This window comes from Limtongia smithiae (genome assembly GCF_038497785.1).
Source record: "Limtongia smithiae strain NRRL Y-17922 unplaced genomic scaffold V1518scaffold_1, whole genome shotgun sequence".
NCBI lineage: Eukaryota > Fungi > Ascomycota > Lipomycetes > Lipomycetales > Lipomycetaceae > Limtongia > Limtongia smithiae.
The window spans coordinates 2667033-2678913 of NW_027117622.1; the positions used below are offsets into that span (position 1 = coordinate 2667033).

General features: G+C 55.3%; 1 protein-coding gene across 1 annotated transcript; it reads left to right on the forward strand.

The window, feature by feature from the left end:
• Positions 1-8343: 8343 nt before the first annotated feature.
• Positions 8344-9359, forward strand: V1518DRAFT_411028 (uncharacterized protein). Its single transcript, XM_066902742.1, has one exon. The coding sequence runs from the start codon at positions 8491-8493 to the stop codon at positions 9190-9192; it is 702 nt and encodes a 233-aa protein (XP_066762746.1). The 5' UTR covers positions 8344-8490; the 3' UTR covers positions 9193-9359.
• Positions 9360-11881: the final 2522 nt, after the last annotated feature.

Consider the following 11881-nt stretch of genomic DNA (forward strand, 5'->3'; position numbering starts at 1 on the left):
GAGCACGACGACGACAGGAATTTTGCTGCAAGTCCGTTTTTAAGCAAACCAGGCTGCACTCCTGCTTCCTTACGCCTCGATCTGTTACAAGGAGAGCATACAAATTAGGCATCCTATAGATTGTGCCCTCTCACGACTTGGACTTCTAGTGGTCCTGTCGGAGACAAATTAGGGGATTTGAGCGCCAGGGCCGATGATCGACAAATCGCTAGCGCGTGGGTGCACAATTCCATTAGAGGACTGCCTCCCCTGCATCGCTTCGACCCTGAGCGGCGCAGAGTCGAGAATCACGACTTTGCTCCCTGCAGCTGGCCATGTGTGCGTGCTTCGACGATTTTCGTCAAGAGAAGCAAGAAGTTGTCATTTCTTAAGTCGGGGTACAATTTATTCCGAGTCAACTTAGAACATTCACGGGACATGTTAATTAGCGAAAACACTCAAAATATTGTAACTATTCACCCGTGTCCTAATGATGAGTCTCGTACGCTGTCGGTTTACTAGATACCTCGTACCTGAAGAAGCGTAGTGTAGCAGCACTACATCAGAATTGTCAGTGTCAGATTTCTCACTCGAAGCCGCCGCGCCGTAAGAGGAGTAGTGACAACCGGTTAGCAGGTCTCAAGTTCTCGCAGTGCCCCGCAATTGGTCAAGCGGTTCAACCGTATGGTACCGCAATATAGACGTAAGACCGCCAATTTCCTATTGCAAACACGCGCATTGTAAACCAGAAACACAAGCAGTATGCGGCCTTCAGCAGCTCAATATCAAATGCCATGCAGGTCTCGAGTTCGCATCAAGGATGACGTACTCACGCACGATGTTCTGAAGAAAGGGCAGTCGCAAGCACCAAAGTTTGATCCCGATATAGTGTTTCTTCGTTATGTGCCTCTTTCCGCCGGTTAAATTTGAAGATGCCCTCTGATTGAGAAAAGGTTTCTCACCCTGGCATCCCGCGGCGACTCGCGAGCATCGCCGCCAGCTTCAAGGTCACAATTTCTCTACACGCACCCTCTAACACGGTTGTCTCACATCTAGCACTCACCCCACCCCACGCTTCGCCGTGCACTAGTTCCTAGCTGCGACCGTTGTGTGACAACTTTAATAGAGCGCAGAAGCGGCAGTTTAGCAGCGAGCACTAGAACAGCTCGCCACGTAAGTTAGATTTGCAACGGCCATTCGGTTTGTTCCGCCGGGGCCGTGGTTGGGGGCGACGGAAAGAGCCGCTAACGATTCTTGGCCAGAAGAGTGATTGCTGCGGCTCCCGGCCGGCTTGCTACAACGTCGTCGTTAAAGCAGAAGCAGTCTTTCGCTGGATTCGCAAACATGAACGTGATGTATGTTGTCGTTTTCACGGCCTTTTACGAGTTCGCGATCTGTTCTGGAGGTAGGTGGAAGTGTACTGTCGCAGTGTGAACGTGATTTGCCCGAGGATACTCAGCTGCAGATGTGATACGCTCCTGTCTTTTGTCTGCACCCGCTACTTTGTGTGGTACACATTTCTCCGCTCCGTATAATTTCCACCGTCAAACTCGGAGTCTGCGGAACAATGATGCTGCCATCTGTGTCACAGAAACCGGCTCTTCATCAAGTCAAACACACAAATCGAAGCTGCGACTGGGGGGTGCACGCCGGTACGCCTCACAGGGTCCACATTGTCAACTACGGGAAATGATTGATTGTCTGCAACAGCCGAAAAACAAAGCAACAGGTTTCGCACACATCATAATTTCGCCGCGACTGGAAAACGCGAAAGACTTTACATTTGCAGTTGAGTGACGTGCAATTCAACCATCGACGTCGACAACCGCCGTATGATACGTGGGAGGTGTACCTATTAAGTCGCACATCATCCGCTATCCGTGCCTCCATCGTGAGACGTGTCAATACCAAACCAAAACCGCGTGCGGAATACGCACTCACGAGTCAATTCTGAATGCTGTCATGACTATTTTAGAAGGTTAAACAGTCAAACGCATGGCATCAAGCATGTTTGACAGACCGTGATCACCCATATCGTATAAAATATTTTTAGAATGTATATTCTGTATTATAGTCACGGTAATTGCGATTTGGAAGGCAGTCCGCCGCTCATACCAGGAAAAGCTGATACAACATCATGTATAAGGAGACAGTATAGACAGCAGGCGAGCCAACAGAACGTATGCAGCAAAACAGCAACTCAGCGATCACGCTGAGCCATCGAGACAGATGACGGCCAGGGATATAGCTATCGTAACCAGCCAGATGCCGTACAGCGCTTGCTCTACCGACCAGGAATCTCTCGCCGTATGCCATAACGAACCCACGTTCAGTACAGCCTCTGATGGCGTCGTCGCGAGATCCGATTCCGCACACGCCCTGCACGCTAATGACGATGCAAGGCAGCAAGTAGAAGCGATACACGAAAACTTCTCCAGCACAGTCATGCAATCAATAATCGAGAACCATCTGCGTCCCGCCCACTCGAGCAAACGGCGGGCCATGATACTTCCGGGGGCGCATGCGAGCACACGTACACAAGCACGAGTCCTTATCCCCGATGATTGTGTCTCTCGATCGGGAAGGCGACCAAGCAAAAAAAGAAGCGCAAAGTACAATCGACGCACGAGCCTCGCCACCGGAAAGAGATCTGTGCTCTGGAAGCCGTATGCCCACGGACGTATCTCCACTGCGCAGTATACTCTCAGCTGCTGTGGTCCTGTCGCAGAATAGCTGTACGGCAGAGTCTACATCCACGCATTGACCGTCAAGTGCTACTCCGACGATTTGACCAATTTCGCATTTCAACCAGCGACAGGGACGTCAACAACCTCAAATTTCACTCTTCGGGTCTTGACTATTTTGCGAACGTGTACGAAATGCGAAATCGTCCCCAGAACTGAAACTGTCATCAATTCTCGCCCGCCGAGAAGATCAACGAAATGTGGAAAACAAGGCGTTCGCCGCAAGATCAGTCCGATCGCCGGCAGGCTTCCTAGCTTCCATGTAATGAGAACACGAAGTGCAACATTGGCCTGCTCTGCGTGGTACGACGATACCGGATTCCGCTCTTTAGCGCTCAAAGACCGCAATACCTGATGTGCCCGTTAGACAGAGTATCCAAGAAGGGAGATCACCGATGCGGGGGCCGAGGCATAAAGGAATAGCCAATAGGATGAAAACAGAGAGCTTTGCCTCGTCGTACATACGTAGTAACGTTCATCTCCCTAAAAGCCCGCGCCTGCTCACGTGATGTGACCACATGCCAGATGTCCGCAAGCTGCTGGTCAACAGTCTTTGGATTGGACGCTACGTTGAATCTTTTTTCTGCGCCTAGTGATAGATAGATTGATAAGCACGTATCCCGGTCGATGATATCGCGAAGAGCGCGATTGCGGTAGTGGGGCCAAGGAAGTGGAACACCGAACAATGGATAAGCAATAGGCGGCGACTCGCGGAACGTCTTTTTCAGGGGAGGAACCGGCGACGATCACTCCAAGTTCTGATGGGCGGAGATTATTCAATTCACAATTCGGCGCCGGCTACTCCAAACTTCGGTGCTGCTCCTGCAAGCACGGCGCTGCAGTACACTGTAGCAGTGATGAGTCCACCCACAAACCGGTAGCTCTTGCCACTGCGAAACGCAGTGGATGCCAACAGCGACCAGCTGCACAAGCTCTGGGTGCCCTTGCTTGTTGTACTACATCGTTCCGCAGCCAATGGATTGTGCCCCGTTGTAAACGCAGATGAGCGCTCGCCCACTCATCGAGCTGTGCTGCAGCGTACGACGGTTGGCTGCCGCACCGTATACCCGTTTGCCACAATAACCAGGATCTCGTTTACGATACGTACAGCACGCCAAAAGTACAGAACCAGTAGTCGCCACTCGAAAATTCCCCTTGGGACGGGTAGTTTGCGAACAGCGCCTTGCAGGCGTCTACGCGTAGAGGGAACTCGGAATGTCCGAGACGTCAGTTGTGTGCGAACTTTTCTAGGAGTAAACTCGTATGCATGATGCTATTTATTGACAGCTCGTGATGCCAGCGGGGACAAGAACTTTTGCCACTGCATGTGCATGTATGTTCTGCCGAAATCGACGAATTCAGTAGTCGGAAGGGACAACCGATGTTCTTTCAGGCAACACAGCTGGTCTCCCTCTACATTGTGCCACAATCCCACAACGACAAAAATCGCAGCCGCCGAACCTGGCTCAACGTGCACTTCCCAATGACAACCTTCAGCACGCCGTGGCACATCGCGAACGGGTCGGTGAGTTCAACGCTGGCGTCTTATAGTTCATCCGCAATTCGACCGCGGTGTATTTCCTCTGCCCTCGGACACGTGTCCATCTTCCAGTGAGTGACTTTTTCCCCCATCATGAAGCCGTTCAGAAAGTATACACAAATCAGCATGAAACTGGTCTCGCCTTTGATGGATCGTAACATGGCGCCGCTGCCAAGGAAATTATTATACAGTGGATGTCTGCATCGCCAGTACGCTGGGTGAAACCTGCAGCGGCCGGCTGTGGCAAACAAGTCGGTGTGGTGTGTGGAGCATTAGAAGAGTATTGCACAGCATACGACCCAAGCTGTGGTGTTGAGCTGTGCGACAACATAATTTTCTCCGTTACCAATACCGATAATTAGTCTCATAACAATTTGACAGCTTCTCTGGGTTGGCTTGTCCCGACTCCAGTGTGCGGTACTGCAGTTTGACCGCAGTCATCTGCCGCCGGTCCGCCAGGCATGCCAAAGAGCTCTGCATCCGGTCAACTCCGCAAAAAAGTCGGATGGCTTAGGGGATCCGAAGAACAGAGTTACACACTAGTCGCCGACTGCTGAGACGCCAGTGTCGGTCCAGAAGTCGAAACTCGGATTGCGGTGGGTGGCGGAAAATATGTTATCCGCCGCGTATGATATGCTACCGAGTCGCAAAGTATATGGCGAACAGTAGTAGTAGTCATAACAGGGAGTAGTTAGCGCTGGAAGGACGGCAAATCCTTTGACAGGCGAACTAATATAAACTTTCAGGGTGGGCTGGTGTCAGGTTCAGCCAGTTCAGGTGTGGAGCGCAGCCCTGCGTATGGAGTAGTAGAGCATGGTCAGGATTGGATGGCTGATTGTTGGTATTTCAGGCGATAGCACGTTAAACGGTGCGGAAACGGTTGTGAGGCGAACGATCAAACCTGCTACATCTCCACTGTGGTGGAAGGTTTAGCACAGAGCTAAATTCCAGGGAAGGGTCTATTCTAGAAACCGCCGCGGCTCTCGACGTTTTCATGCAGCACTCGGGCCGGCGTAATATGATAGGTCCAATGTCTTGGATATATTAGACAGGCATCATGGTACTCGACGAGAACAGCAAATGCCTTGAAGTCTGAAGAAACCTGGCCGACACATGGTTCGGAAAATCCACGACAGCGAGTACGACGACAGCGGAAGGGCACTGTCGTGAAGTTCCGCTTGCGGCCTCACGTGCGGAGGGCCAGAGCGCCACGGCACTATTATTCGCGCGTACGAAGAAACCGTTGAAAGAAGAGTCTTAGTCCGTCCCCCCACACAACCATAGCCACTAGACCGTATGCAGAAACTGGTATACGCATACGCCTTGAGGAGCCTGCGTACCGGATCCGATAGAGTGCGAAGAATGGTGATGGCGCTAGCCGTGTTTGACCTCGCCTCCATGCATGATTGAACCACTCCGCGCTCGCCCACGGTCCCCGCACACATAGGCCTCGGTTGGCAAAAAAAGATTTGTCATTTCTCTCGCAGGCAAAGGTTTTGCACATCCTGTTGGAGAGTGGAGAAAGCACAAAACTTTGATGAGGAGCTCTCCATTGTCCGCTTGACCAAGGCGATGGGTACACAACTGCGTACGGCGAGGTCTTCACTTTCACTTGGCAAGGTGTCTTCCGTTTGCAGAGTCGTCACGATGGAGCGGCGGCCGTGCGGAGGACGACGACGAACACAAATGTGATCGTCGGAGAGAAAGCAGACCGCCACCTCCGACCGTTGCTGTCTTAACACCCTAGGCGCATGCAGAGTAGTTAGACTTATGCAATGGAAATACGAATGAGAATCTGCGCTGCGGGCCATGCAGACGGAACGCGGAAGTATCCGATTCCCTCCTGCGTGACAGAGATGTATTGAAAGAAAATAGTTTTTAGTATGTGTAACAACAGCATGCAGCCAAAGCAGTGCCGGCATGCAGACACAGTCATACGTTGTCGGTGAGATAAACGGTTTAGTGGGCAGCTACAGCGGACTGGCAGAAAGCAGGGCTGCATTGGAAAGCGTGGCCGGCAGCGCAGCCGAGCCCTAGTGCGCTCTCTCGTACGATGTGCGGTTAAAAAGCAGTATGTCTAGCGTCAGCCATGTCGTCATAGGTGTGCGCATGCAGTGCGTACTGACGGTCATACAGATACCACTTTCACGATGTGGTCTTCGAGTACTCAGAGCCGGCCGACACTCGCGCTAGTAGTGCTGGTCCTTCGGTGGAGCGATGGAAGACAACCATCAGGTTGCGTGCCGTCCAGGAACTGACGGATATGTGTAGTGTGTATGTCCGGGTTCTCGAAGAGCCCATGACAGGTCGGCGACGCATGTTGTCGCTACGCGGATGATTCGCTGTCACGTCAGTCAGCAGTGGCGTATGTCGGCAAATATTTTTGCAATACTGCCGGCCACGCGCAACGAAGAGCAGCGGTGGCGGTTGAACGGTTGAGACATGTGCGGATAGAGTCGACAAGGAACTGACAGACCGGCAGCGCTTATATCCGTTACACAAGGACCGCGACGCTTTTTGCCGTCGCGAATTTGAGCGATGCTAAAGTCCCACACTGTATACACCGGTTTGCGGAATCAAAAGATGGAGTGGACGTGGAGAGTTCATTGCTGCAGCTGGAACGGAACCGTTTGCATCACACATGTCCTGACTCCAGATAGCGTACCAAAGCGCCTAAAGCGACCGTTGGACCAGGGGCACTGTGATGGGGAGGCGAGGAACGCTCAGACGCGGGCGAGGGGATTGTAGGGGACACGGAGGCGGCGCGGATATGCGTATGAGTGTGGGATGCAGTGGTGTCGCGAGCGAGACAACGAGAACTAGGGCGCGTGCCCGTTCTGGGCAGACACGGTGGCCAGAGCGCGCAAAGTTCGGACGAAGCGGTGCTGCTAAATCGGTACGCACAGGGCAGCGGAGCCGTACGCCTCCAGCACACTCTGCACCTGCCACCTCACCGTTTGCAGCCTTTCCTTCCGTCCCTGCCTCGCTCGTTCGGGCAACCCCCCGGGTCCCATCCCTGGTTGCCTAAACGGGGCAGGTCGTGGCCCAGTGTGAAGAGCATTACGCCCCGACGAACGCCTCCGGATCTGGGCTGGATTAATATCTCGACCGCCACCAGACAGCACGCACCGGCATGATCGCAGCTCAGCGCGCCCAACTCGGCGCTGGCGAGGAAATGGAGCGGCAGGAGGGGAGAGAGCCAGAACTGTAGTGGCGATGGGGCTACCGCGGACTAGCGTATGAACATCGCACCACCTGGTCGTCCTTCACGCACTCCTCACCGCGACAGACTAAGCGTCAACCTCTACCGGTGGCGTGCCTGGCGGCCCGGCAGTCGCTGGCAGGGGTGACGACCGACGAAAGCGCGCACGCTGTGTCCAGATGTCCAGGCCTCCCGGGCCCCCGTGACGGGCTGCCCGTTAGCCGTCAATTCTGTTTCCTCTGCAGAGCAGGGAGCCCGCGGACAGCCATGCACGGAACCCGTCAGCCGGACGCGCTCGTTGTCACTTCTGCATTCCAACGCGTGCGTTCTCCGGGCTGTCACGCAAAGGGTATGCCGCGGGAGCGTACGGGTTGGCGGTGATATCATGCGGCAGCATATGAATCCATGCGGCGGGGCTCCAGTACGTAGGCTGCAGCGAGTGCTCAAGCGCGTGGGCGGAGTGGAGTGTGACGAGATGCTGCGGTTGCAAGCGGCCAAGGTTAGTGGAATATGGAAACGTGATGACCGCGAACTCTGATGTAGGGGCTAATTGGCCTGCACTCAGCTGCGATACCGAGGAACAGCGGCCCACCGGCACGGGCGATGGCAACGCTCGTCGCCGGTCGCTGGCCGCTGGCATCTAGTCCTCCGCTGCGGACGCACGCCAGCCCTCAGGAGACCGGCTGGGACATCCCCCCCCGAGGCGGAGCAATGCAGGAGCGCGGAGACGCGACGCGACGCGGCGGAATGCGCGGCGACAAGAGCTAGCGCGGTCTAGCGCCGGTTCAGTACAGAGTGGTTCAGAACCAGCCCGCGTCCGCAGTACCGCGCCCGTGCGCAAATGCGTACCAGCGTCAGGCTGCTCCTGGTCACGGCCCAGCCGTCCTCCTTCGCGCCCATCGCAGTCCGCTGCTTTATTTAACTCCCCCGTTGCCCCCTCGTGTGTCGTTCCTGGTCTGTCTGCGCAGTGTCTTCACCACCGTCATCTTTCGGTGTTCTCCTCAGCGCTCTCATCGCACTGCAAGATGTTCCATACCCCCAACTACATCGGCAGCCTCCAGGAGCGCGCCGCATCCCTCACCGAGCAGATCGACCTGGCCACTATGTCCTTCCGCCGCGTCCGCCTTCCCGCCGCCGTCCTTTGTGTTGTGCTACCGGCGTTCGCCTCCCTGGCCGCCTGTTTCCTGCCACTACTCGACTACCGTACCATCGGCGCCTTCTACGCAGAGGCCAGCACACCCGTCGTACTTAGCTTCCTTGGTCTTCAGTTCGGCCTCATACTTGGCGTTATGACGCTCCGCAATCTTGTTGGGGATATTGTTCCGCGGTTCTGGGCGCTTGTCGTCGCCGGCATGGTCGTTCTCACTACCCTTGGTTTTTCCAACGGAGAGGTGTTTTTGTGCTTCTTCAGCAGCAAGGATGTCCTCACCGAGAGTATCGTCGTCTCAGTTATGCGGTTCTTTCACAACGCTTCCGGCGTCGAGTCGGTATTTTACGCTGCTGAGGTCCTTGCGAACATCTTCCCGCGTGTGCTGTTTCTCGCCTGCTATTCTGCGCACCTCGTCGTTTCGGCCGCGATCGCCAGGCATAACCTGCGATTGCTTGTCCTCAAGATCCAGCTGCGCCGGATACAGCATGCCCAGGTTGTCTCGGACGTGCTTTCCGCTGAGGAGGGCACCTTTCGTTCATATAGCGATGAGGTCGTTGCCGAGAAAATCGAGAACTAGCTTGATACAGTTGCGCTGTGGTGCTTTACGACACACTCTGCGGCTTGCATTTATGATCGCCGGGAGTCTAGCAAGAGTCATGAACAGGTTTATTGGAGTTAAGGGGTTTTGATTTATGTCCTATCATCTACTATATAATCGAATATGATCATGAATATTTTCATTATTCCGTTGTGCGTATTCATAAACTCCTGAAACACGTTGCCGTTCATGCGTACGTTTGACGTGCCACGATTACGCGGTTTACGCGCTCTCGCTTGCGCCGCAGATCAGATGACTGCCGCTGTCAGACTGTCATCTCGCAAGTCAGCCGAGCCGTGCCGGCCTTGTTCTCACGGACTCAGTGATATCCACAGCTGCCGGCGGCCGGCCGCGCTGCACTCTGCACTTTGCACTTGCACGAAGGTGCACAGCCGCCGCTCGTGGCGGTGCGCTGCGTCATGGGGCTGGCGCTGCGTCCCCACATCCTTGCCGCTGCGTGCTGAGAATCCACGCCGTGCCTCTCTCTCCACGTTGTGCCAACTGCCAACACAGCCTCGCCAGCAGCTACACGCGCCGGCCTTCCGACCTGCAGCCCCTGGGCACTAAATCCATGTCAATTCATCCTAGGGTCCGACTTTGCGTCTTGCGCCGATATGGCGATGGCTGGCTGCAGGCCTAGCGACGGCGGAAGGGTACCTGAACCAGCACCGGCACGGCGCAGCCATGAAGCACGACTATTCCAGCCAATTCCGCTGCGCGATGCCCGCGGTTGTAATGGGTTTGTTCATATCGGAAGTCCTGTCAACAGCAATCTACGCGCGTCTGTCGCTTACTCGGGGCGGACCACCGCAACCATATACGCGCGCGGTGGGCGACGGGCAATTTTACGCGGCCACGGCCCTTGCTTACTCGTTCCTGGGCACGACGACTGGACTGCCATGTGCAAGGCACGGCGCGCACGGTGTTGATATTGCGTATCAGACGCTCGTTGTCAGGCGTCTAGAAGGTTGCCGTTCGGGTATACTTGCTGCGCTGCGAAACCGCGGCATATTCGATCAACCTGAAACCCCGTCCACACGGCTCTCTGTGAGCTCAATGTGCCGGAACAGCGACACATGGATCGCCGACTAACTACAGGGCACTATTCGAGCATGTATCTTTATACGCGGTGTCCGTTCTTGCCTGGAAGGAGGAAGCTTCTTGCGTCGATGTCTGAAATAGGCATTGAGAATTTCATGCAACGGCAGGCTGTACAGGGCGCGTCGCTTCATGAATGTGAGCAAGTTGAGTGGCTTTGAGCGTGCTAGTAAGATGTGCGAATCAGTATCTTGACGTGCGTGCTTCTGTTGTCGGAAGGCGGGTCCGTTGCTATCCGCGCAGCCATATCAAGCGAGCGCGACGGAGTTCGCGCGGGGTCGCGGTCTAGCACGAGGCGCACGGCACAGGACTTGACGTCGTAGGACGGCACTCTAAGGCCACGCACCGTTCGGAGATGTAGGTTTCGAGATCGCATGTTCCGCGCGCTCTTCTAGGGAAGCTGCAAACGCGGACATACACCACAGCGTGTGGAGCATTCTATAGGTCCAAGCTTGTTCTAGCGAGCGCATGAAGAAGCAGGTCCGGGGCTCGGTTCAGTTTCTCTGCATCCCGCGAATTCATTGGCCTCATTCTATACCGCGCGAGCCGACTTCTTCAGGGCCACGCCGGCGACGACAGCACAGAAGATCAGCTGTTGCTCGCTGTTTCGTCATCTGGAGCGCGACGAGACCGCGTGGTGTGCAAAAGTATAGCGAGACAGAGCTACCGGAAGCCTGCTTGCGTAGTCACTTTCGTCGAGGACGAAGACGAAGCTACACGGAGGTTGTGTTCGAACTTCTCCGACAGACCGCGTGGAACTGATTGATATCCGCAGACGTCGCCGTGGGCACGATAGTATCTGTACACGTATGAAGCACAATAATAGCTGTATCCGAGTGCGTGGTGCAGCAGCGCGGCACGGCCGCCGCGGACATGGTTGGAGAACAGCAGTGGCAACAGGCCCAACGAAGAGAATCCGAGTTTGCGCCTGGTGATCACCGCTTTGAATCTCGCGTTGAGACACGACGGACGTGAGTCAGAAACCGCCCAAGCGCAGGAACGCGGCATTTTCCGCCGCAGTTTCAACCGCATCTTTCGCCGCGCCGCCGTTGCCGGTACCGGCCTTCCTCGCCCCAAGATAAGTGTCATGTGATGCGCACAATTCCCGTACGCGTACTGCAGGTGATCGCAAAAGCGCGTAGCGCACGCGTCGCGGCGCGTCTTGTCGTTGTTGCTCTGGTACCCCTTGCAGCGCTCACACGCTCAGGCTCGCAGACGCCGTCACTCCCGGCGTGCATTATGCACGCACGTACACGTTGCCGCTTTACATACCAGGCCCTGCGCCCTCTGTCCTTCAATTCCCCGGCCTCACAGCCCGTGCTGGCGCGACAGCCATCGCGGCAGGCATCTGCAATCGCATTCCACGCGTCTGCAGCATGCACCCCATCACATTAACTGAACCAGCCAAGACCGCTGCAAGCACAACTGCTGGCATGAACGCATGGTACGTGGGAGGAATTCAGTCAACCGTACCCGCCATTGCTGTGCGGGGCTTTGCCTCTAGCACTCTGGCTCCGAGATCCACCAGTGTTGATCGGTGCGCTCCCCTCACCGGATCTGCACCATGAAC

What these genes read in the sequence shown, in the direction of transcription:
- V1518DRAFT_411028 (XM_066902742.1), top strand. Translation starts at nt 8,491, where the DNA reads ATGTTCCATACCCCCAACTACATCGGCAGCCTCCAGGAGCGCGCCGCA.